The 25,685-nt window shown below is 61.3% G+C and overlaps 1 protein-coding gene and 1 non-coding gene across 2 annotated transcripts; both read left to right on the top strand.

Annotated features, from left to right (window-relative positions):
- Positions 1-515: 515 nt before the first annotated feature.
- Positions 516-21,805, top strand: LOC121362313 (voltage-dependent L-type calcium channel subunit alpha-1F-like; the record flags this gene model as incomplete). Its single annotated transcript, XM_041483710.1, is given in 43 exon segments — positions 516-762; positions 2,341-2,353; positions 2,513-2,652; positions 2,729-2,871; positions 2,947-3,099; positions 4,140-4,336; positions 4,961-5,064; positions 5,151-5,308; positions 5,392-5,475; positions 6,062-6,149; positions 6,632-6,658; positions 7,155-7,315; positions 8,538-8,763; positions 10,273-10,480; positions 11,073-11,193; positions 12,216-12,297; positions 12,421-12,475; positions 12,576-12,633; positions 13,113-13,245; positions 13,706-13,835; positions 14,070-14,129; positions 14,282-14,334; positions 14,808-14,954; positions 15,027-15,228; positions 15,661-15,819; positions 15,893-16,042; positions 16,044-16,181; positions 16,469-16,597; positions 16,677-16,742; positions 16,856-16,947; positions 17,649-17,808; positions 17,901-18,028; positions 18,108-18,204; positions 18,285-18,387; positions 18,462-18,563; positions 18,640-18,770; positions 18,847-18,957; positions 19,316-19,452; positions 19,532-19,672; positions 19,948-20,090; positions 20,492-20,604; positions 20,689-20,925; positions 21,133-21,805. Coding segments are annotated over 43 exon segments (5,573 nt in total), but the record flags the coding sequence as incomplete, so codon positions are not given.
- LOC121362314 lies at positions 7,904-8,094 on the top strand. The gene has a single exon (XR_005956489.1). It is a non-coding gene; the product is annotated as a U2 spliceosomal RNA (small nuclear RNA).
- Positions 21,806-25,685: the final 3,880 nt, after the last annotated feature.

Genomic DNA, 25,685 nt, shown 5'->3' with positions numbered 1-25,685 from the left:
TATGTTTGTCTGATGGGGGGGGTGTGGGGGGGTGGGGGGGGGGGTGGGGGGGGGTCGGGGGGGTTTGGGGGGGGTCCTTGAGGGTTTTCAGGAGGGTTTGGGGGTGTCCAGGAAGGTTGGGGGGGGGACCCTCAGTGGGATGGAGCTGTTCTGGGGGGGTCACTCTGTGCCCAAGTGGTCTCAGGGTTGGACGGGTTTGGGGGTGTCCAGGAAGGTTGGGGGGGGGACCCTCAGTGGGATGGAGCTGTTCTGGGGGGGTCACTCTGTGCCCAAGTGGTCTCAGGGTTGGACAGAGTTTGGGGGGGGGGTCCACGAGGGTTTGAGAGGGTCAAGGAGGAATTTTGGGGGGAGACAGGAGGAGTTTGGGGGCTGCAGAAGGACTCGGAGGGGTTTTGCTCTGTGGGATTGGGCTGTTGGGGAGTGGTCGGGGATGTCCCAGGGTTAGAGGCTCCTGGGGGGGTCCGGAAAGGTTTGGGGGTCCCTCCCTATGCTTGACCAGCCGTTCCCCTCCGCAGGGCCCCCGAAGGACCTGTCCCCCTTGGCCGAGGCCATGGGGCAGCCCCTGGGCTGGGGGTCCAGCGACGGCCCCGGGGGGGCTGCGGGCGGGGGGACCCCTCCGGGGCAGCGGCAGCGCCGCCCCCCCCACCCCAAGCACAAGGGCCAGGGGGGCACCGGGGGCGTCCATCGCTCCCCCCGCGCCCTCTTCTGCCTCCGCCTCAACAACCCCATCCGCCGGGCGGCCATCAGCATCGTGGAGTGGAAGTGAGTGGGGGGCTCGGGGGGTCTGGGGGCTGCCATCAGCATCGTGGAGTGGAAGTGAGTGGGGAGCTCGGGGGGTCTGGGGGCTGCCATCAGCATCGTGGAGTGGAAGTGAGTGGGGAGCTCGGGGGGTCTGGGGGCTGCCATCAGCATCGTGGAGTGGAAGTGAGTGGGGAGCTCGGGGGGTCTGGGGGCTGCCATCAGCATCGTGGAGTGGAAGTGAGTGGGGAGCTCGGGGGGTCTGGGGGCTGCCATCAGCATCGTGGAGTGGAAGTGAGTGGGGAGCTCGGGGGGTCTGGGGGCTGCCATCAGCATCGTGGAGTGGAAGTGAGTGGGGAGCTCGGGGGGTCTGGGGGCTGCCATCAGCATCGTGGAGTGGAAGTGAGTGGGGAGCTCGGGGGGTCTGGGGGCTGCCATCAGCATCGTGGAGTGGAAGTGAGTGGGGAGCTCGGGGGGTCTGGGGGCTGCCATCAGCATCGTGGAGTGGAAGTGAGTGGGGAGCTCGGGGGGTCTGGGGGCTGCCATCAGCATCGTGGAGTGGAAGTGAGTGGGGAGCTCGGGGGGTCTGGGGGCTGCCATCAGCATCGTGGAGTGGAAGTGAGTGGGGAGCTCGGGGGGTCTGGGGGCTGCCATCAGCATCGTGGAGTGGAAGTGAGTGGGGAGCTCGGGGGGTCTGGGGGCTGCCATCAGCATCGTGGAGTGGAAGTGAGTGGGGAGCTCGGGGGGTCTGGGGGCTGCCATCAGCATCGTGGAGTGGAAGTGAGTGGGGAGCTCGGGGGGTCTGGGGGCTGCCATCAGCATCGTGGAGTGGAAGTGAGTGGGGAGCTCGGGGGGTCTGGGGGCTGCCATCAGCATCGTGGAGTGGAAGTGAGTGGGGAGCTCGGGGGGTCTGGGGGCTGCCATCAGCATCGTGGAGTGGAAGTGAGTGGGGTGGGGGTGGCACCTGGGGAGGCGCCGGAGGGTGGCACCGTGGGGTGGCAGGGGCTGTGGGGACGCGGGGGGGTCCCTGTGTCACACGTGTCCCCTGGCACACGCTGTGCCGCTGCCTTAATCCGCTTTGCCGCCGGGGCCGGGGGGGCGGGGGGGGCCCTAATCCCGGCTGAGCCGCCCCAGTCACCCACAAAGGGGACACTGGGAGGGGGCTGGAGGGGGCCCAAATGTCCCTTGTCACCCCGAGGGGGGAGACACTGGGGCAGGACGCCCCAAATATCTCTATTCCTTGAGCCCCAAAGGAAGGGGTGGCGTCAGGGGTGTCCCCCAAATGTCCCTGTCACTTGTCCAGTGGCAAAGGGAGGGTCAGGGGAGGTCCCAAAGTGTTCCTGCCCCTTGTACCCGGGGGAAGGGGACTCTGGGAGGTGTGAGAGGCTGAGGGGGTTCCCGAGTGTCCTTGTCCCCAAAAGGACAGGGATGCAAGGGGGTTCCCAAGGGTCCCTGTCTCTTGTCCCCAAAAAGGGACAAATATCCCTGTCTCATTCCTCAGGAGAAGGGAGGATGCTGGGAGGGGGAACCCCAAATGTCCCCAGGGGATGCTGGAAGGGGTGGAGGGGTCAGTGAGGGTCCTCAAATGTCCCTGATCCCCAGGAAAGGGGACACTGTGAGCGATGAGGGGACGGAGGTGTCCTGAATGCCCTCCTGGAGAAGGGGTCAGCGTGTCAGGGGAGGGGGGGCCCCAACAGGGAAGGGGACACTGGGTGACCCCGTGCGCCCCTGGAGCAGGGGGTGCTGACCCCCCCTGCCCGCCGTGCCCCCCCAGGAGCAGGTGGAGTACGTGTTCCTCATCATCTTCACGGTGGAGACGTTCCTGAAGATCATCGCCTACGGGCTGGTGCTGCACCCCAGCGCCTACATCCGCAACGGCTGGAACCTGCTGGACTTCGTCATCGTCATCGTGGGGTCAGGGGCTCTCCGGGGACAGGGACAGCCGGGGCAGGGGGACACAGAGCCGTGTGACCCCGTGGTGTCCCCCCAGGCTGTTCAGCGTGATCCTGGAGCAGGTGTCCCACAAGCCGGGCGATGCCCACCACATGAGCGGCAAGCCGGGCGGCTTCGACGTCAAGGCCCTGCGCGCCTTCCGCGTGCTGCGCCCGCTGCGCCTCGTCTCCGGCGTCCCCAGTGAGACCCCGGGGACAGCGAGGGGGTTTTGGGGTCCCCCTCAGCCTCCTGCCAACCCCCCCGTGCCCCCCCCAGGCCTCCACATCGTGCTCAACTCCATCATGAAGGCGATGGTGCCGCTGCTGCACATCGCGCTGCTCGTGCTCTTCGTCATCATCATCTACGCCATCATCGGCCTCGAGCTCTTCATCGGCCGCATGCACAAGACCTGCTTCTTCATCGGCTCTGGTAGGCACGGGGGGGTCACCCCGTGGGTCCCCCCCAGCCCTGGGACACCCCCAGAGTCCCTCAGTGCTCCCAGGTACCCCAGCCTGGGGACCGGGATCCCCCAGGGACACCCCACACTGAGGCTCCCCTAAAACTCCTGAGACCACCCCCCCAGCACTGAGCACCCCCCAGGACACCCCACATTGAGACCCCCCTAAAACTCCTGAGTCCCCCACACCCAGCACTGAGGATGCCCCAGGACACCCCAGCAGGGTTCTGGGGCTCCTTAACATACTGAGACCCCCCTAAATTCCCTGAGCACCCCCTCAGGACACCCCAGCAGGGTTCTGAGATCCTTAACACACTGAGACCCCCCTAAATTCCCTGAGCACCCCCTCAGGACACCCCAGCAGGATTTTGGGGCTCCTTAACATACTGAGACGCCCCCTAAATATCCTGAGCACCCCCAGGACACCCCAGCAGGGTTCTGAGCTTCTTAGCACACTGAGACCCCCTAAATTCCCTGAGCACCCCCTCAGGACACCCCAGCAGGATTTTGGGGCTCCTTAACATACTGAGATGCCCCCTAAATATCCTGAGCACCCCCAGGACACCCCAGCAGGGTTCTGAGCTCCTTAACACACTGAGACCCCCCCTAAATTCCCTGAGCACCCCCCAGGACACCCCAGCAGGGTTCTGGGGTTCCCAGCACACCCCTGAGCCCCTGCAACATCAGGGGTGTGAGTAGGCAGGAGGGACAAGAGTGGGGACAGCAGCTGAGTTAGTGCCGGTGAAAGAGAAGCTTGGGGACAGGAATTTTCAGCAGGGACAGGAATTTTCAGCAGGAACAGGAATGGTCAGCAGGGACAGGAATGGTCAGGAGGGACAGAAATTTTCAGCAGGAACAGGAATTTTCAGCAGGAACAGGAATTTTCAGCGGGGACAAGAGTTACCCACGGGACCAGGATCTCTCAGTGGGGACCGGAGCTGAGTGAGGGCAGTGATGAGGGGCAGCGCCCTGGCGGGAGCTGTCACCAGGGCTCGCTGTCGCCTGTCCCCAGACCTGGAGTCGGAGGATGACCCCTCTCCCTGCGCCTTCTCGGGGCACGGCCGCGCCTGCCTGCAGAACAACACCGAGTGCCGCGGCCGCTGGGAGGGGCCCAACGGCGGCATCACCAACTTCGACAACTTCTTCTTCGCCATGCTCACCGTGTTCCAGTGCATCACCATGGAGGGCTGGACCGACGTGCTCTACTGGGTGAGACCCCCGAGCCCCCCAGGATCCTCACACAAATCGCTGAGACCCCTCAGAATCCTTACAACCCCTCCCTGAGCCCCCCAAATCCAGTGCATCACCATGGAGGGCTGGACTGATGTGCTCTACTGGGTGAGACCCCCGAGCCCCCCAGGATCCTCATAACCCCTCCCTGAGCCCCCCCAAATCCTCACACAAATCGCTGAGAGCCCCCAAATTCTCACACAAATCACTGAGCCCCCCAAATCTACTGCATCCCCATGGAGGGCTGGACCAACGTGCTCTACTGGGTGAGACCCCTGAGCCCCCCAAAGTCCTCATAACCCTTCCCTAACCCCCCAGAATTCTCACACAAATCACTGAGCCCCTCCAAGTCCTCAAACACATCCTTGATCCTCCCCAAAATCCTCAAAACCTCCCTGAGCCCCCCAGAATCCTCACACAAATCTCTGAGCCCCTCCAAGTCCTCACACCCACCTTGAGCCCCCCAAAAATCCTCACACTCATCCCTGATCCCCCAAATCAACCCAGACCAGGGCAGAGCCCCAAACCTCTCTGCTGGGTGTCACTGGCCTGACCTGAGGAGGGATTTGGGGGGACCCCATCACCCCAAATCTCCCCCCACAGATGCAGGACGCCATGGGCCACGAGCTGCCCTGGATTTACTTCGTCAGCCTCGTCATCTTCGGCTCCTTCTTCGTCCTCAACCTGGTGCTGGGGGTGCTGAGCGGGTGAGGAGCCAGCAGTGGGGCTGAGGGTCAGCAGTGGGGCACTGTCCTTGCTGTGTTTGGGGGTCACACCTGTGCCCCCTCCCCAGGGAATTCTCCAAGGAGAGAGAGAAGGCCAAGGCCCGCGGGGACTTCCAGAAGCTGCGGGAGAAGCAGCAGCTGGAGGAGGATCTGCGGGGCTACATGGACTGGATCACCCAGGCCGAGCTGGAGGGTGACGAGGAGGAGGGGGAGCATGAGAAGCACCGTGAGTGGGGCTGGGGGGCAGTTATGGGGGGAACCCCAAAATCCTCAGCCCCCCCAGAGCTCTGTGACCCTTCTTTCCCACAGGTCTGACCGCCGAGGACCTGATGGGGAAGCGGAAGCCACGGCTGAAGTGGCTGCGCCATGCGAGTCACTCCACTGACACCCACGGTACCCCCGGGGCACCCCAAATTCCCTGAACCCAGACATCCCAAATTCCCTGAACCCAGACATCTCATATCCCCTGGGCCTGGCACCCTTAAATCCCCCAGATCTGGGTACTTCAAATTCCCTGAACTCAGACCCAGACCCCCCCAAATTCCCTTAATCCGGGCACCCCAAAATGCCCCAGACCTGGGCATCCCAAATTCTCTGAACCCAGATCTGGGCACACTCAAATTCCCTGGATCCAGACATCCCAAATTCCCTGGATCCAGACACCTCAAATTCTCCGGACCTGGGCACACACTCAATGTCCTGAACCCAAGCACCCCAAATTCCCTGAACCCAAGCATCCCAAATTCCCTGAATCCAGACCTGGGAACACTGAATTTCCTGGACTGGGCACCCTCAAATTCCCTGACCCCAGACACCCCAAATTCTTCGCACCTGGGCACACCCAGATTCCTTAAACCCACACCTGGGCACCCTGAATTCCCTGGACAGAGCACCCCACATTCCCTGACCCCAGACCCCCCAAATGCCCCCGTGCCGGGCACCCCAGCCCCCCCGGGCTGACGTGTGCCCCCCACCCCAGCCAGCCTCCCGGGCAGCGAGACCACCTCGGTGAACACGGAGACCGTGGGGGAGGAGGAGGCGCCGCCGACCGCCTGCGACCGCTGCCTGTGAGCCCCGGCGGGACACGGGACCCCCGACCCCGCCGGGCCCCGGGATCCCCCCACGGCCCCAGGGACACGCCCCGGATCCCTGTGACACCCCACAAATCCCTGGGAGCCCAAACCCGACACCTACAGCGCCTCAGGACAATTTAGGATCCTCCCACAGCCCCCCCATGTCCCCCCAAAACCACTCATAGCTGGCGGGACCCCACCCCGAGATGCACCCCGAGACCCCAGAACTGACCCCCACAGCACCTCAAAGCCCTCTGAGACCCCTCCATACCCCACGGACCCCCCATACTCCCTCCAGGACCCCAAAACCGACCCCAGCACCCCTATGATCACCCCCAGGTACCCCAACCAGGGATCCTCTAAGCCCCACACAACCAAATCTGACCCCAAAACCCCTGTAAAGCCCCCCCCCCAGGGCCGAGGGACTCCTCCAGAATCCCCAAATTTTGGGGTAATTTCTGCTTTTCTCTCCCCAGGGGCAAAATTACAAAGACAAAATTCTGGTGAGTGGGGAGAAGAAAGGGGGGTGTGGAAAAAATGGAGGGAGGGCCACAGTGGGGCCCCCCTAAAGCCTCCCAACCCGTCCCACCTGACAGGGACTCTGTCACCCCCCCACCTCCCCTCTGTCCCCAAAATCCCACTGCTCCTACGTCCCCCACCCCCTCTCATCACCCTGTATCCCGAATTCCTCCACGTTCCCCAAAACACCCCAAATTCCCCCCTACCCTTGTCCTTCCCTACTCCCAAATCTGCCCTGCCCCAAGGGAAATATGGGTTGGATATTAGGAGAATGTTTTTTATGGAAAAAAATGGGTTTTTAAAAGCCTGTGTGTGGCTGGTTTGGGTGAGGTTTTAGGGCTGGAGAGACTCAGAGATCTCGGAGGTCTCTTCTGATTCTGTGTGACCCCTCATTTCCCCCCAAACCCAAACCCCCCTCACCTCCTCCCGCGTGACGGGGGGGATTTTTCTGTCACCCCGAACCCCCTCGCTGTCCCCCAGTCGCCGCCTGCGCCGCCTGAACCGCCTGTGGCGCCGGCGCTGCCGCGCGGCCGTGAAATCCGTGTCCTTCTACTGGACCGTGCTGCTGCTCGTGTTCCTCAACACGCTGACCATCGCCTCCGAGCACCACGGGCAGCCGCCCTGGCTCACCGAGACACAGGGTGCGACCCCCGGGACCCCCCGGGACCCCCTAGTAACCCCCCGACACCTCCCAGTGCCTCTCTAACCCCTCGGTGCCTCCCAAACCCCGCGGTTGCCCCGACACACCCAGGGCCCCCAAAACCCTCCGGTACCCCCCAGTGCACCCCGATACCTCCCAGTGCCTCTCCAACCCCTCGGTACCCCCCACAGGGAATATTTTCCCCCCTCAGCTGCCCGGGTCATCCTGTATTTCTGGGGATCTGTGGAGACAGAACGCGAGAGAAAAGTGCGGGATGAGCCAGAGAAGGAGAAAAGAGGAGATCGGGAAGGGCTGGAGAGGGGCGGGGCGAGGGTGGAGTTATGTAGATAATCGGGCTGCGCATGCAAATGAGTCGCGGATGCCGCCAAAGGCATCATGGGAGCGAAAATCTGGGGCGATTTTCGGGATTTTCGGGGTGGGTGCGTACAAACCGCGGGAGGAGAGCGCGGGATGAGCTGGGGAAAAGCTCGCAGAGCGGCTCCGGAGCGGGGCGGGCGCGGCGCGGGGGTGTCCGTGAGGTGCGGGCGGGCCGGGCGGGGCCGGGCGCGGCGCTCGGGGGAGCTGGGGCATCGCTTCTCGGCCTTTTGGCTAAGATCAAGTGTAGTATCTGTTCTTATCAGTTTAATATCTGATACGTCCTCGATGAGAGGACTTTATATTAAACGGATTTTTGGGCTCGGGAGTTGGACCCGGAGCTTGCTCCCTCCGCTCCGCGCATCGTCCCGGTATTGCAGTGCCTCCGGGAACGGTGCACCCCCACGGGGACCTTTCCTTGGTGAAAAACAGAATAAAAAAAACCATCTGGAAATGGCTGAAATTGAAATTATATCGCGATATCAGCCGTGATCCTGCCACCCGCCGACCTTTTGCAGCTCCCTCGTTCTGTGCTGCGCTCGCCGTGCCGGTGTTGCAGCGCCTCCGGGAACGCTGCACCTGAAATGGTGCAAAATTGACCGAAATTATCTGAAAATGGGTGAAATATTGATGATATCGCGATATGATATGTCTAGGGTCCCCCAAGCCCTCCGGTACCCTCGACACCCCCAGTGCCCCCCAAACAACACCCCCCTGACATCTCCCGGTACCCCCCAAACAACACCCCCCTGACATCTCCCGGTACCCCCGACACCCCCAGAGCTCGGGGGGCCCGTCCCACCCTCCGCCGGGGGTGACTCGGGTGTGTCCCCCGGTGTCCCCCCCAGCGTACGCCAACAAGGCGCTGCTGTCGCTGTTCGCCGCCGAGATGGTGCTGAAGCTCTACGCGCTCGGCCCCTCGTGCTACTTCGCCAGCTTCTTCAACCGCTTCGACTGCTTCGTGGTGTGCGGCGGCGTGCTGGAGACCGCGCTGGTGGAGCGCGGCGCCATGGAGCCGCTCGGCATCTCCGTGCTGCGCTGCGTGCGCCTGCTGCGCGTCTTCAAGGTCACCCGGTGAGCGACAGCGCGGGGACACCGCAGTGACACGCACCCGGGACACCCCGACACTGGGACACCCTGACACCGTGACACTCCGACAATGGGGCATCGCAGTGCCGCGCACGGGGGACACCCCGACACTGGGACACCCTGACACCGTGACACCCCAACAATGGGAAACTGCAGTGCCACGCACCAGGACATCCCGACACCGGGACACCCTGACACTGGGACACCCTGACACCGTGACACTCCGACAATGGGGCATCGCAGTGACACACACCGGGGACACTCCGACACTGGGACACCCCTACAATGGGACACGCCAACAATGGGACACTGCAGTGCCATGCACCAGGACACCCCAACACCGGGACACCCTGACACTGGGACACCCCGACACCAGGACACCCGGACACGGGGACACCCCAACAATGGGACACCCGGACACTGGGACACCCCAACACTGGGACACCTCAGTGCCACAGCACTGGGACACCCTGACACTGGGGCACCCCGACACCAGGACACCCCAACACTAGAACGACCCAACAATGGGACACCGCAGTGCCGTGCACTGGGACACCCCGACACCAGGACACCCCAGTGCCACACCACCAGGACACCCAAACACTGTGGTTCTCCAGTGCCCCAACAGCACAATATCCCAATGCCTCAATGCCCTGACACCCCAATATCCCAACACCCCAATGCCTCAATACCCCAACACCCCAATGCCCCAACACCACAATGTCCCAATGCCTCAATGCCCTGACACCCCAATATCCCAACACCCCAATGCCTCAATACCCCAACACCCCAATGCCCCAACACCACAATGTCCCAATGCCTCAATGCCCTGACACCCCAATATCCCAACACCCCAATGCCCCAATACCCCAACACCCCAATGCCCCAACACCACAATGTCCCAATGCCTCAATGCCCTGACACCCCAATATCCCAGGGGCACCCCGACACCAGGACACCCCAACACTAGAACGACCCAACAATGGGACACCGCAGTGCCGTGCACTGGGACACCCCGACACCAGGACACCCCAGTGCCACAACACCAGGACACCCAAACACTGGTTCTCCAGTGCCCCAACACCACAATGTCCCAATGCCTCAATGCCCTGACACCCCAATATCCCAACACCCCAATGCCTCAATACCCCAACACCCCAATGCCCCAACACCACAATGTCCCAATGCCTCAATGCCCTGACACCCCAATATCCCAACATCCCAACACCCCAATGTCCCAGCCCTGCAATGTCCCAAAGCCACAACACCCCAATGTCCCAAGGGAGCAATGCTCTAATGCCGTGATGTCCCAAATTGGTGACACCCCAATGCTGCAACACCCCCCACCACCAGGTGTTGGCTCTGCACTGGCCTCTTCCCAGTGCTCCCAGTGCCCCCAGTAACCCCAGGCCCTGGGCCAGCTCCACCAGGTGTTGGCTCTGCACTGTCCATCCAGCCCTTCCCAGTGCTCCCAGTAACCCACATGTCCCGTAGGCACTGGGCATCACTGAGCAACCTGGTGGGGTCCCTGCTGAACTCCATGAAATCCATCGCCTCCCTGCTGCTGCTGCTCTTCCTCTTCATCATCATCTTCGCTCTCCTGGGCATGCAGCTCTTCGGGGGCCGCTTCAGCTTCGACGAGACCCAGACCAAGCGCAGCACCTTCGACACCTTCCCGCAGGCCCTGCTCACCGTGTTCCAGGTACCCCAAAACCTGGGGGGACCTGACATCCCTCAGGGGGACCCCAAAGCCTGCAGGGGTGTCAGACCCTGAAACCCCACAGGAGGCTCTGAAAGTTGTGGGGGGGGGCACCCCAAAATGCACGGGGGACCCTAAAGCCTTGAGGAGACCCCAAAACCTGGGGGGAACCTGAAATCCCTGAAGGGGGACCCCAAAGCCTGCAGGGGTGTCAGACCCTGAAACCCCACAGGAGGCTCTGAAAGTTGTGGGAAGACCCCAAAATGCACAGGGGACACTAAAGCCATGAAGAGACCCCAAAACTATGGGGAACCCCAGAATTTGTGTGAGACCTCCAAACCCAAGGGAGACCCTAAAAGCTGTGAGATATCCCAACACCTGTGAGGGACCTTGAATCTCGTGGGTCCCCTAAACCTGTGGGAAGACCCCAAAACCCATGAGCCCCCCTCAAACCATCCCATCACCACCCTGTAGCCTCTCTGGTGTGATGCTGCACACTCAGAACTGGGAGGCAGCGGTGTACTGGGGGCACTGGTGGGGGTGGCACTAAGGTTTTGGGGTGCCCCTGGTGTTTGGGGACCCCCTACTCACCCAGATCCTGACGGGGGAGGATTGGAACGCGGTGATGTACGATGGGATCATGGCCTACGGTGGCCCCGTGTTCCCCGGGATGCTCGTCTGTGTCTACTTCATCATCCTCTTCATCTGCGGGAACTGTGCGTGGGCAGCCTGGGCTCTGGGGGCACGGGGGCTACTGGGAGGGACTGGGAGCACTGGCAGCACTGGGGGCACTGGGAGGGACCAAGAGCACTGGGGCTACTGGGAGCACTGGGGGCACTGGGAGGGACTGGGAGCACTGGAGGCACTGTGGGCACTGGGAGGCACTGTGGGCACTGGGAGCACCAGAGGGACTGGGAGGGACTGGGAGCACAGTGGGTACCGGGAACACTGGGAGCACTGGGAACATTGGGAGCACTGGGAACACTGGGAGGCCCAGGGAGTACTGGGGGCACTGGAAGGGACTGGGAGCACTGGGAGGAACCAAGAGCACTGGGGACACTGGGGGCACTAGGGGCACTGGGAGGGACTGGGAGCACAGGGGGCACTGGGAACACTGGGAGGACTGGGAACATTGGGAGGCACAGGGAGCATTGTGGGCACTGTGGACACTGGGAGCACCAGAGGGACTGGGGGCACTGGAAGGAACTGGGAGCACTGTGGGCACTGGGATCACTGGGAGGAACCAAGAGCACTGGGAGCACTGGGAGGGACTGGGAGCACTGGAGGCACTGTGGGCACTGGGAGCACCAGAGGGACTGGGAGGGACTGGGAGCACAGTGGGTACCGGGAACACTGGGAGCACTGGGAACATTGGGAGCACTGGGAACACTGGGAGGCCCAGGGAGTACTGGGGGCACTGGAAGGGACTGGGAGCACTGAGGGCACTGTGGGGGCACTGGGAGGCACAGGGAGCACTGGGGGTACTGGGATCACTGGGAGGAACCAAGAGCACTGGGAGCACTGGGAGGGACTGGGAGCACTGGGAGGGACTGGGAGCACCAGAGGGACTGGGAGTGGGGAGCTGGGGAACTGGGAATGGAGCACAGGGTAACTGGGGAGATGTGCTGGGACAGAGTGGGGCTTGGAATGATAAAAGGGGGGAGTGGGGTCACTGGAAGGGCGTTGGGGGATACTGGGAGGATACTGGGAGCACTGGTGAGCCCTTCTCTCCCCTCAGACATCCTCCTCAACGTCTTCTTGGCCATCGCCGTGGACAACCTGGCGGACGGTGACAACATCAACTCGGGGGGGGACAAAAAGTGAGCCCGGACCCCTGGGGCCCTTTTGGGGGTGATGGGGGAGGGCACCCATCCCCTGGGCCCCCTGGGGGGTGCCCGACCCCCGGGACCCCCTGGCTGAGCCCCCCTTTTCCCCCAACCCAGGGACAAGGCTGGGGAGGCAGAGGCGGGGACGGAGAGCCAGGACGTGGCTGTGAAGGTGAGGGGGGTCCCGGGGGGTGACCATGACTGGGGGGTCTTGGGGGGGTCCCTCCCTCCCCCCAAAGTGTGCACAGCCCCTCACCCCTCCTCTTCCCCAGGTTGAGGGGGATCAGCCGCAGGAGGAAGAGGAGGAGGAGGAGGAGGAGGTGGAGGAAGGTGAGTGTTACCTGCCCGGGCATCGGGAACATTGGGGGGTGGCAGTGCCCTGATGTGGGGGTCCCTGAAGGGGGGGTGTGACAGTTATTGAGCATCAGGGTCCTGGGGGAGGTGACAGTGACATGAGATGGGGTCCCTGGAGGGGGATGGCAGTGTCTGGGGTGGGGGTTCCCAGTGGGGTGGGGGTGACATGAAGGGCACCTGGGGGGTGACAGTCCTTGAACATGGGGGTCCCTGCAGGGGTGTGACAGTGCCTGGGGTGAGGTCCCTAGTGAGGTGACAGTGGCTGGACACAGGGTCCCTGGGGAGGTGACAGTGCCTAGGGTGGGGTCCCTGGGGAGGTGACAGTGGCTGGACATGGGGACCCTGGGGAGGTGACAGTGCCTGGACACAGGGACCCTGGAGAGGTGACAGTGGCCAGACACAGGGGTCCCTGGAGGGGGGGATGTGACAGTGGCTGGACATGGGGTCCCTTGCAGGTGACGAGGAGGCCGGGGGGGAGCGTGACAGCCTGGGGAGGGCCCAGCTGGAGTCCCTGGAGGAGGCCCCCAAGACCAAGGTGACCCCGATCCCTGAGGGCAGCGCCTTCTTCGTGCTGAGCAGCACCAACCCGTGAGTGGCACTGGGGCATTGGGAGAACTGGGAGAACTGGGAGCACTGGGATTGGAGATACAGACTGGGGGGACTGGGAGCACTGGGAGGCTGGGAGAACTGGGATTGGAGATACAGACTGGGGGGACTGGGAGCACTGGGGGACTGGGAGCACTGGGATTGGAGATACAGACTGGGGGGACTGGGAGCACTGGGACTGGAGACACAAGCTGAAGGGACTGGGAGCACTGGGGGACTGGGAGCACTGGGATTGGAGATACAAACTGGGGGGACTGGGAGCACTGGGATGAATTGGGAGCACTGGGGATTGGGAGCACTGGGAGCGGAGACACAAACTGGACTGACTGGGAGCTCTGGGGGGACTGGGAGCACTGGAGACACAAACTGGGGGGGCACTGGGAGCACTGGGGGGCACTGGGATGGACTGGGAACACTGGGAGCTGACGTGTGCCTGGTGCAGGCTGCGGGTCAAGTGCCACGCCCTGATCAACCACCACATCTTCACCAACCTCATCCTCGTCTTCATCATCCTCAGCAGCATCTCCCTGGCCGCAGAGGACCCCGTGCGCGCCCACTCACCCCGCAACCACGTGGGCTACTGGGCACGCTGGGCAAACTGGGAGGGACTGGGCGCACTGGGGGTGTGGGAGAGTGCACCCCACATGGGATCTGCTCGCCCGGAGTTGGGGAGCAGAAATGGGGGGGGGCTGGGAAGGGCAAGGAGGGTTGAGGGGGAATCTGGGGGTGTTTGGGGGGTCCAGGAGGTCGGGGGGGTTGAGAAGGGTCGGGGTCACCCCGTTCCCCCCTCCCCACCCCACCCCCAGATCCTGGGCTACTTTGACTACGCCTTCACCTCCATCTTCACCGTGGAGATCCTGCTCAAGGTATGGGGGGGTCTCTGGGGTTTGGGGTGGGCAGGGGGTCCCATGGTTTTTGGGGGTTCCCACCCCCCCTCTGAGGGGTCCCCACCCCCCCTCTGAGGGGTCCCCACCCCCTCAGGGTGCTGAGGGTCCCCCTGACCCCCCGATCCCCCCAGGGCAAGTTCTACAGCTGCACTGACGAGGCCAAGCACACGCCAGGAGAGTGCAAGTGAGCATCACCCCAAAAATGACCCCACACCCCAAACTGAGCCCTGAACCTCAAATCCTGGCCCTGAGCCACCCCAACGGTGTCCCCATGGTGTCCCACCCCCCTGCTGGTGGCAGTGTCCTGTTGGGGTCTCACCATTGCTGTCCCTGTGATCCTGTGGTGTCCCTGTGTCCCCATGGGGTTCCGCTGTTGCTGTTCCTGTGGTGTCCCTGTGGCCCCCCAGTCAGTGGAAGTGTCCAGGGGGTGTCTCACCCTCGCTGTCCCCATGTCCCCATCCCAGGGGGACATTCCTGGTGTACAAGGATGGGGACATGTCCCACCCCTCAGTGGTGGAAGTGTCCAGGGGGTGTCTCACCCTCGCTGTCCCCATGTCCCCATCCCAGGGGGACATTCCTGGTGTACAAGGATGGGGACATGTCCCACCCCTCAGTGGTGGCAGTGTCCAGGGGTGTCTCACCCTCGCTGTCCCCTAGGGGGACATTCCTGGTGTACAAGGACGGGGACGTGTCCCACCCGTCGGTGCGGGAGCGCCTCTGGCTCAACAGTGACTTCAACTTCGACAATGTCCTGGCGGGGATGATGGCCCTGTTCACCGTGTCCACCTTCGAGGGGTGGCCAGCGTGAGTCCCTGGGGTGGGCACGGGGACACTGCCACCCCCGCAGGGACACCCCCAGCACCGTGTCCCCCCTAGGCTGCTGTACAAGGCCATCGATGCCAACGCCGAGAACCAGGGGCCCATCTACAACTACCGTGTGGAGATCTCCATCTTCTTCATCGTCTACATCATCGTCATCGCCTTCTTCATGATGAACATCTTCGTGGGCTTCGTCATCATCACCTTCCGCGCGCAGGGCGAGAGCGAGTACCGCAACTGCGAGCTCGACAAGAACCAGGTGTGGGGACATGCTGGCCGTGGCCCTGCCGTGTCCCCATGGCCCTGCCGTGTCCCCTTGGCTCTGCGATGTCCCCATAACCCTGTGGTGTCCCCATGCTGTCCCTGCACTGTCCCCATGCTGTCCCCTGTCCCCGCAGTGGTAGTGTGTGGGGTGGAGGCGGGATGGCAGCGGGGTGGCCGTGTCCCCACACTGTCCCTGCACTGTCCCCGCACTGTCCCCACGCTGTCCCCACACTGTCCCCTGTCCCCGCAGCGGCAGTGTGTGGTGTGGCAGTGGGGTGGCCGTGTCCCCACACTGTCCCTGCACTGTCCCCGCACTGTCCCCACGCTGTCCCCTGTCCCTGCAGCGGCAGTGGGTGGGGTGGAGGTGGGACGGCAGTGGGGTGGCCGTGTCCCCACGCTGTCCCCACACTGTCCCCTGTCCCCGCAGCGGCAGTGTGTGGTGTACGCGCTGAAGGCGCAGCCGCTGCGCCGTTACATCCCCAAAAACCGCACCCAGTACCGCGTGTGGGCCATGGTCAACTCCACCGCCTTCGAGTACATCATGTTCGTCCTCATCCTGCTCAACACCATCGCCCTGGCCGTGCAGGTGGGGGGGAACACCTGGGGGGACAGGGGGGGTCACAGAGGGGACAGTGCCAGACCCCCGTGTCCTCCCCCAGCACTATGAGCAGTCCAAGCCCTTCAACTACGTGATGGACCTGCTCAACATGGTGTTCACGGGGCTCTTCACTGTGGAGATGGTGCTCAAGATCATTGCCTTCAAACCCCGGGTATGCCGCAGGGGTGTCATGGGGGGGTCACACAAGGGGTGACACAAGGGGGGGTCACAGACAGGGGGTCCTCACCACCTCCCCCCCACCCCAGCATTACTTCTGCGATGCCTGGAACACCTTTGATGCCCTCATCGTGGTGGGCAGCGTGGTGGACATTGCCGTCACTGAGGTCAACGTGAGTCGCCCTCCTTGTCCCCTGGCTCAGGGGGAGTTGATGTTTTGGGGTGCTCCTGGATGTCTGGGTCTCTCCCTGGTCCATGTCCTCATGTCCATGTCTGTCTTCATCATCTCCATCATTTCCATCTCCATCATCTCCATCATCTTCATCCATCTCCATCGTCCCATCTGCCTGTCACAGAACGGGGGGCACGTTGGTGAGGTACGGGGAGGTGTCCCCAGCTGGGGGATTTCTGGGGGGGCTGTGCAGGTGTTTTGGGGTGCCCCTGACCCCCCTCCCTGCAGAGCTCAGAGGACAGTTCCCGCATCTCCATCACCTTCTTCCGGCTCTTCCGCGTGATGCGGTTGGTGAAGCTGCTCTCCAAGGGCGAGGGCATCCGCACCCTGCTCTGGACCTTCGTCAAGTCCTTCCAGGTGGGATGGGGGGGACAAAGGGGAGAGGGGACATGGAGGGGGGACCCCCAGCACCCCCTCACCCTCACTCTGTCCCCAGGCCCTGCCCTACGTCGCTCTGCTCATTGCCATGATCTTCTTCATCTACGCCGTCATCGGGATGCAGGTGAGGGGCCTGGGGGAGGTGAGGGGTCCCGGGGGGAGGTGAGGGATGTGGGGGGTGTGAGGGGCGTGGGGGGTGGTGTCCTGTAAGCCCCCGGCCCCCTCTGTCCCCCCCAGACCTTCGGGAAGGTGGCGCTGCAGGACGGGACCCAGATCAACCGCAACAACAACTTCCAGACCTTCCCCCAGGCCGTGCTGCTGCTCTTCAGGTGGGGACGGGGGCCTGGGGGGTTCTGGGGGGTCTGCAGGGGCTGGGGGGTCTGCGGGGGGCTCTTGGAGGCCAGGGGGCTCTGGGCTTCTCATGGGACTTTGGAGCTTCCTCTCAATGAATCATGAAGTGGGTTACAAATCTGCCCCAGGGGTGCAGGTGTGCAGTGGGGGGGACACAGGTGTGCCCAGGGGTACAGGTGTGCCATGGGGACACAGGTGTGTCACAGGGGTACAGGTGTGCCATGGGGACACAGGTGTGTCACAGAGGTACAGGTGTGCTCTGGGGGTACAGGTGTGTCCCGTGGGGTACAGGTGTGCCATGGGGGTATAGGTGTGTCATAAGGGTACAGGTGTGTCCTGGGGTGTGCAGGTGTGCACTGGGGGGGACATAGGTGTGCCCCAGGGGTACAGGTGTGCAGTGGGGAGGACACAGGTGTGTCACAGGGGTACAGGTGTGCCCTAGGGGTACAGGTGTATCACAGGGGTACAGGTGTGCCCCAGGGGTACAGGTGTGCCACGGTGTTACAGGTGTGCCATGGGGTTACAGGTGTGTCACAGGGGTACAGGTGTGCCATGGGGTTACAGGTGTGCCATGAGGGTACAGGTGTGCCATGAGGGTACAGGTGTGCCATGGGAGTTCAGGTGTGTCACAGGGGTACAGGTGTGCCATGGGGGTACAGGTGTGTCCCGTGGGCTGCAGGTGTGCCACGGGGGAGGCGTGGCAGGAGATCATGCTGGCCAGCCTGCCGGGCAAGCGCTGCGACCCCGAGTCGGACGCGGGCCCGGGGGAGGAGTTCACCTGCGGCAGCAACTTCGCCATCGCCTACTTCATCAGCTTCTTCATGCTCTGCGCCTTCCTGGTGAGACACGGGGCCCTGCCCCACGGCCCCAGCACTGCCCCACACCCCTCAGGACCCCTATGGACATCCTGACCCCCCCTTGATGCCCCCAGATCATCAACCTGTTCGTGGCTGTGATCATGGACAATTTTGACTACCTGACACGCGACTGGTCCATCCTGGGCCCACACCACCTGGATGAGTTCAAGCGTGTGTGGTCCGAGTACGACCCCGCAGCCAAGTGTGTAACTGTCCCCTTGTCCCCATCCGGGGGGGCCAGGTGTCCGGACCACCCATGACCTCCTGTCCCCCGTCCCCAGGGGCCGCATCAAACACCTGGACGTGGTGACGCTGCTGCGCCGGATCCAGCCCCCACTGGGCTTTGGGAAGCTCTGCCCACACCGCGTGGCCTGCAAGGTCTGGGGGGGTTCCTGGGGGGATTTGGGGTGCTCCTGGGGGGAGCCACCCAGATTCACCCCCCTCTTGTCCCCTCCCAGCGCCTGGTGGCCATGAACATGCCCCTCAACTCGGACGGGACCGTCACCTTCAACGCAACGCTCTTCGCTCTGGTCCGCACCTCCCTCAAGATCAAGACGGAAGGTGGGGAGCTGGGAGGGTGTGGAGGGGGCAGGGGACAGCAGGGGGTGACAGTCATGGCTGTGTGTCCCCTGCAGGGAACCTGGATGTGGCCAACAAGGAGCTTCGGGCTGTGGTGAAGAAGATCTGGAAGAGGACGAAGCCGAAGCTGCTGGACGAGGTCATCCCCCCGCCCGAGGGTGTGTGAGGGCCGTGCGTGTCCCCTCCCTGTCCCCTCAGACCCCCGGCTGTCCCCTGACCCTCCGTGTCCCCCAGAGGAGGAGGTCACCGTCGGGAAGTTCTACGCCACCTTCCTGATCCAGGACTATTTCCGCAAGTTCCGGCGGCGGAAGGAGCGGGGGATGCTGGGCGCTAACGCAGGCCCCAGCAACGAGTGTGCGCTGCAGGTGCGACACCCCCGGGCGGGGCTGGGGGTCCCAGGTGTCACCAGGTGACCCCCCTGACCCTCCTGTGTCCCCCCAGGCCGGGCTGCAGACACTGCAGGCGCTGGGCCCTGAGATGCGCCGGGCACTGAGTGACCTGGAGGGGGACGAGGGCGGGGACGCCCCTTCGGAGGAGCCGCTCACCTACGCAGTGAGCCACGCCCACCACACCTTTCCTTTGGCCACGCCCACCGACAGCACATTTATTTGCCACGCCCACCGGGCTCACCTGTGCCACCCTGCCCATGCCCACAGGCCACACCTGCCCCCAAAGCCACACCAAATGGCCACACCTATTCTGTGACCACTCCCACCGGCCACACCTGTCCAAAATCCATACCAAATGACCTGTCCCATGGCCACGCCCACCGGCCACACCTGCCCCAAAGCCATACCGAATGTCCACACCTGTGCCATGGCCGCGCCCACCGACCACACCTGTCCAAAATCCACACCGAATGTCCACACCTGTGCCGTGGCCACGCCCACCGACCCGCCTCTCTCCGCAGGCCCCCGAGACGCTCTACGGCTCCGCCCCCGGCTCCCCCCTGCTCTCGGAGCCACCCCCCGTCCCCAGCCCCGCGCCCACCGAAGGGGAGGACCCCGCGCCCCCCTCCCACGGGGGAGCCCCCCGCCCTGGCGGCAGGTACGGGGGGCTGGGGACACCCCGACACGGGGCGGGGGTTCCCGGGGAGGACGGGGGGTGCCCATGGCCCTCTGTGCAGGCGGCGCTCCGACGCGGGGGACCAGGAGGAGGAAGCCCCCGCCGAGGATGCGGAGGAGCCGGGAGGGGAGCCGGGGGATGTCAGCCACGACGAGGACCTGGAGAGCTCGGCACCGGCCCGGCGCCGCTGGGTCGGGGACAGGTACCGCGACCCCCGAGGCTGTGGGGGAGAACCGCATCTAGAGAGGTCCCTGCAGCTGGGGAGGGGAGTCCCGTCAGCCCTGACGCTGTCCCCGTGCCAGGCTGCCGGGACCCCCGAAAGGCGAGGGGTGTCTCTGTAACTGGGGAGGGGGCACTGGAGGGATCTGTCCCGGGAGAGGGTGATTCTGTCGCCCCCTGACCCCGCTGGGTCCCCCCGCGCTGGGAGGTGTCCCAGGGGATGTTCCCAGCCCGGACTGACCCCCTTGTTCCCCGCAGGGCACCGGGACCCCCGCGCTGGGCGGCGGAGCTGCCCCGGGGGGGGTCGCTGCCGCTGCCCCCCCGGCACTTCGCGTTTGGCAGCGGCGCTCGCGAGGGGCAGCAGCTGAAACGGCGCCGGCTCCTGCCCCCCACCCCCGCTGGTACGGCGGGGCCGGGAAAGGGGGCCGGGGGGCAAAGGAGGGGCCGGGGCCTCCAGTGAGACCCTCCGTGATCGCACCCGGCAGCGCTGACCTAGTTCCCCCGTAGCCCGGGACGGTTCCACGGTAGCCCCGGAAGGTCCCTGGGGCTGATGGCGAGGAAAGATGACCCTCCGTGGTGCCCCGATGGGGAGGGGGGTGTCCCGCAGTACCCCAGGAAGGATCCCTGATAGGTGGGGTTGACCCCTCCCTGTGCCCCCGGGTGCCCCTAGATCCGGGGGGGACTCTGCCCGCTGCCCTCCGATAGCCCAGAGGGCTCCTGCCCGGTGCCCCTGAGGATGTGACTCTGCCCGGTGCCCCTGAGGGTCCCTGGCCGGGGGCTGACCCTGCCCACTGCCCCCCAGGCCGGAAGCCCTCCTTCACCATCCAGTGCCTGCGGCGCCAGGGTAGCTGCGAGGACGAGCCCATCCCGGGCACTTACAACCCCTCGGGCCCGCCCGGCCCTGCCCGGCCGCAGGTACTGCTGGAGGTGGGACAGACAGACGGGGAGGGGGGACACTCTGACAGTGTCACCCCCGCACTGACCCCATCCCGCCCCCAGGGCTACGGCAGCTCCGAGACCTGGCGCCTGGGGGGCTCCTCGCAGGCCTGGGCGGCCCCGGCCCGCGGGCACGTTCTGTACGCGCCGCTCATCCTGGTGGAGGGGGCTCCGGCGGCGGGGGCGGGCGGCAGCCTGCCCCCCCTCAACCGCTGGTTCCCCCCCGCGCCGCTGCGCCTGCGGCCCTGCGGGCCCCACGATGCCCTGGCCCGAGGCTCGGCTGACAGCCTGGTGGAGGCCGTGAGTGGGGGACATGGGAGGGGGGGCGTGGGGGGTATATGGAGTGACATGGCTCAGCCCACAGCCTGGTGGAAGTAGCGAAGGGGGGACAGCCCGTGGCTTGCCCAACAGCCTGGTGGAGGAAGTGAGGAAGGAGAGGAACACGGGGGGACACAGGCACGCCTCCGATGCCGGTGCCAGCGCCTCCCCCTCGCCCCCCCAACCCAGGTGCTGATCTCGGAGGGGCTGGGGCTGTTCGCCCGCGACCCCAAGTTCGTGGCGGTGGCCAAGCGCGAGATCGCGGACGCGTGCGACATGACGATGGACGAGATGGAGAGCGCGGCCACAGACCTGCTGACCCGGCGCCGCGCTCCGCCCGCGCCCACTCCCGCCGTCTACAGCGACGAGGAACCGCTGCGGCCGCCGGCGGAGGAGGAGCTGGCGGACGAGATGGGCTGGGCCGGCGGGGTCTAGAACCCGGCACCGCGGAGCCGGACGGGCTGGCTCTAGAACCCGGCACCGCAGGTGCGAGCAGGCCGGCTCTAGAACCCGCCACCACGGGCCGGGACGGCCTGGCTCTAGAACCCGGCGCCGCGAGTGCGAGCAGGCCGGCTCTAGAACCCGGCACCGCGAGTGTGAGCAGGCTGGCTCTAGAACCAGGGGACCTGAGGCCGGCTCTAGAACATGGCATAGCAATGCCGGATGGGCCGACTCTAGAACCCGACTCTAGAACCCGGCACCGACACCGGACCTTGTGGGGGCAATGTTACCTCAGGAAAAAAAGGGATTTTTTATCAAAAAGTTTCGATTTTTTTTTCCTCACACAAGGAGGGTTTTATTCTGGAAAAGGGGTATTTGCCTCAGGGATGGGTTTTTTTCCTGAAAAAGGTGGGTTTTTCCCTCAGGAAAAGGGGTATTTGCCTCAGGGATGGGGTTTTCTCCTGAAAAAGGTGTTTTTTTTTCCCTCAGGAAAAGGGGTATTTGCCTCAAAAAAAAGGAAGTTTTTACTCAAAACCAAGAAGTGTGTTTTCCTTCAAAATAACCAAACCGTGTTTTCCTAAGGGAAAGGAAGGGTTCCTCAAAAAAGGAAGGGATTTACCTGAAAAAAAAGATTTTTTTTTTCTTCTGGAACAGAGATATGCGTTGGGGGGTGGGGGGAGTATAATCCGAAAATTAATTTTTTCCTCAGAAAAAGGAATTATTATTATTAATAATTATTACCTCAAAAAGTTTTTCCTCAAGAAACCCACTCAAAACCACACATAACCCCAAACCAATTACTTTTTCCTCAAAAAGGACAATTTTTTTCACAAAAAGGAGGGATATTTCCTCAATTTAGAAAAATGAGGGAGTTACATTAAAAAAAAAAGGATTTAAAAAGAAAGGAGGGGTTTACTTCAGGGGGAAAAAAAAAAGTGTTCTCTTCTAGAAAAAGGTTATTTGCCTTAAATTTGCTGTTTAGAGGAGGATTTTCCTCAGGAAAATGGATGTTTACCTTAAAAAAATTAGGAGATTTATCTCAGGAAAAGAGACATTTACCTCCTGGGGATGGTGAATTGTTCTCAAAAAGGAATATTCCCTCTTGGAAAGGGATAATTATCTAAAAAAAAAAATCCTTTAAAAAAAGTTTTGCCTAAAAAAGAAGTTTTCTATTCCAAGAAAAGGAGGTGTTTTCCCCTCAAAAAAGAAGTTTTGCCTCAGGAAAAGCGAGATTTACACCCAAAAAGGAGGAACTGCCAAAAAGAAAAAAAAAAAAAAAAGAAAAAAAAGAAAAGAAAAAAAAGAGAGGGGGATTTTACATCAGGAAAAAGTATTTTGTCACCTCAGAAAACGTAAATTTTACATTACAAAGGAAGCGTTTGCTTCCCTGAGGAAAGAGGAATTTTCACCTCAGAAATGGGGATTTTTACCTCAAAAAGGAGGATTTTTATCTCCAAAAAAGCAGAATTTACCTCAAGCAAGGGAGTTCTACTGCAAACAGAGGAATATTAACACAGAGGATTTTACCTCACACAGTGGAGTTTTAAATCAGAAAAAAAAAGGATTTTTTATCTGAGAAAAAGTGAATTTTACCTCACAAGAGGGGTCTTAGCTGAGAGAGGGGGATTTTACCTCAGGAAAGGTAAATTTTACCTCAGGAAAGGTAAATTTTACCTCAGAGACAAAGGTTTTATCTGAAGAAAGGTGAATGTTTTACTTCAGAAAGAGCAAAATTTACCCCATGAAACAGGGTTTAACTGGAAGAAAAAGCACTTTTCACCTCAAGAAGGGGAATTTTACCTCAGAAAAGGGGTTTTTACCCAAGGAAAGGTAAATTTTGCCTCACAGAAGAGGGTTTTACCTCAGGAAATAACATTTCACACCCCAGAAAGGGGGATTTTACCTCAGGGAAGGGGTGTTTTATATCACAAAAGTGGATTTTCCCTCAGAAAAAATAAACTTTACCTCACGGAAGAGGGTTTTACCTTAGAAAAAAGCATTTCTCCCTTCAGGAAGGGGGGACTTTACCTCAGAAAATAGAAACCTTACCTCACTCACTGAAGAGGGTTTTACCTCATGAAAGTGTTCTTTCCTTCAGGAAGGATTTTACCTCAGGAAGGGGATTTTTATCTCAGGAAATGTGAATTCTACCTCATAAATGAGGGGTTTATCTCAAGAAAGGGACATGTTTCACCTCATGGAAGACAAGTTTTACCACAGAAAAGAACTTTTCACCTCAGGGCGGCAGATTTTGCCTCAGAAATGTAAAATTTGACTCAGTTAAAGAGGGTTTTACCTCATGAAAAAGCATCGTTCTCTTCATCAAAGGGGCATTTTACCTCAGAAAAGTGGATTTTTACCTTAGAAAGGTAAATTTTACCTCACAGAATTGGGTTTTATCTCATGAAACAACATGTCACATCTTAGAACGGGAAATTTTACGTCCGGAAAGGGGTGTTTTATCTAAGGGGGAAGGTTTTATCTTCAGACAAGTGGGTTTTAACCTCAGGAGAGGTACATTTTACCTCACGGAAGCGCATTTTTCATCTCTCGGAGGGGGTTTTTCCCTCAGGACCAGGACTGGCTCCGGAGCTCCCAGAGGAGGTTCCCGCGCCCGCCCCTCGCCCCGCCCCTCGCGTGCGTCCATTGGTGGAGCCGGCGGCCAATGGGGAGGCGGCACCGCGAGCGCCCCCACGAGGCTGCGCGGAGATTTGGGGGGGACGAACCCCCAAAATCCTGAACCCCCAAAATCCTGAACCCCCAAAAACCCGAACCGCCAAAATCCCAAACCCTCAAAATACCGAACCTCCAAAACCCCAAACGTCCAAAATCCCGAACGTCCAAAATCCCTAAAGCCCCAAAAATCCCAAACCCCCAAAACCACAAAGTCCCCAAAACCCTGAAACCCCGAAACTCTCAACCCCCAAAATCCTGAACACCTCAAAATACCGAACCCCCCAAATCCCTGAACCCCAGAACTATGAATTCTCAAAATCCTCAACCCCCAAACCCCTGAACCCCCCAAAACCCGAACTCCCAAAATCCTGAACCCCCAAAATCCCAAATCCTCAAAATACCAAACCTCCAAAAATCCTGAACCCCCCAAAACCCGAACCTCCAAAATCCCTGAAGCCCCCAAAATCCCGAACCCCCAAAACCACAAAGTCCCCAAAACCCTGAAACCCCGAAACTCTCAACCCCCAAAATCCTGAACACCTCAAAATACCGAACCCCCCAAATCCCTGAACCCCAGAACTATGAATTCTCAAAATCCTCAACCCCCAAACCCCTGAACCCCCCAAAACCCGAACTCCCAAAATCCTGAACCCCCAAAATCCCAAATCCTCAAAATACCAAACCTCCAAAAATCCTGAACCCCCCAAAACCCGAACCTCCAAAATCCCTGAAGCCCCCAAAATCCCGAACCCCCAAAACCACAAAGTCCCCAAAACCCTGAAACCCCGAAACTCTCAACCCCCAAAATCCTGAACACCTCAAAATACCGAACCCCCCAAAATCCTAAACCCCAAAAGTATGAATTCTCAAAATCCTCAACCCCCAAACCCCTGAACCCCCCAAAACCCGAACTCCCAAAAGGCGGCACCGCGAGCGCCCCCACGGGGCGGCGCGGGGGTTTGGGGGGGACGAACCCCCAAAATCCTGAACCCCCAAAAACCCGAACCGCCAAAATCCCAAACCCTCAAAATACCGAACCTCCAAAAATCCTGAATGTCCAAAATCCCGAACCTCCAAAATCCCTAAAGCCCCAAAAATCCCAAACCCCCAAAACCACAAAGTCCCCAAAACCCTGAAACCCCGAAACTCTCAACCCCCAAAATCCTGAACACCTCAAAATACCGAACCCCCCAAATCCCTGAACCCCAGAACTATGAATTCTCAAAATCCTCAACCCCCAAACCCCTGAACCCCCCAAAACCCGAACTCCCAAAATCCTGAACCCCCAAAATCCCAAATCCTCAAAATACCAAACCTCCAAAAATCCTGAACCCCCCAAAACCCGAACCTCCAAAATCCCTGAAGCCCCCAAAATCCCGAACCCCCCAGGCCGTCCCCACCGTGTCAGCCGCGTCTGTCCGAGCTGGGGGCTCCACGTCACGAGTCCTGGGGGGCACAGGGGGGGTCAGCACTAAAATCAAAACCCTAAAAAGCCTAAAGCCACTGCACCCCAAAAGCAACCCCAGCGATCCCCGCATGGGGGGAACCCCACAAAGGCTCTGCACCCCAGAACCCTCCCGCGCTCCTCCGGGACTGCTCTCACCCCGTGATTGCCCAATTAACAC

This window comes from Pyrgilauda ruficollis, unplaced genomic scaffold (genome assembly GCF_017590135.1).
Source record: "Pyrgilauda ruficollis isolate IOZ18807 unplaced genomic scaffold, ASM1759013v1 scaffold602, whole genome shotgun sequence".
Classification (NCBI taxonomy): domain Eukaryota; kingdom Metazoa; phylum Chordata; class Aves; order Passeriformes; family Passeridae; genus Pyrgilauda; species Pyrgilauda ruficollis.
This window is presented reverse-complemented; position numbering and strand designations above follow the sequence as displayed.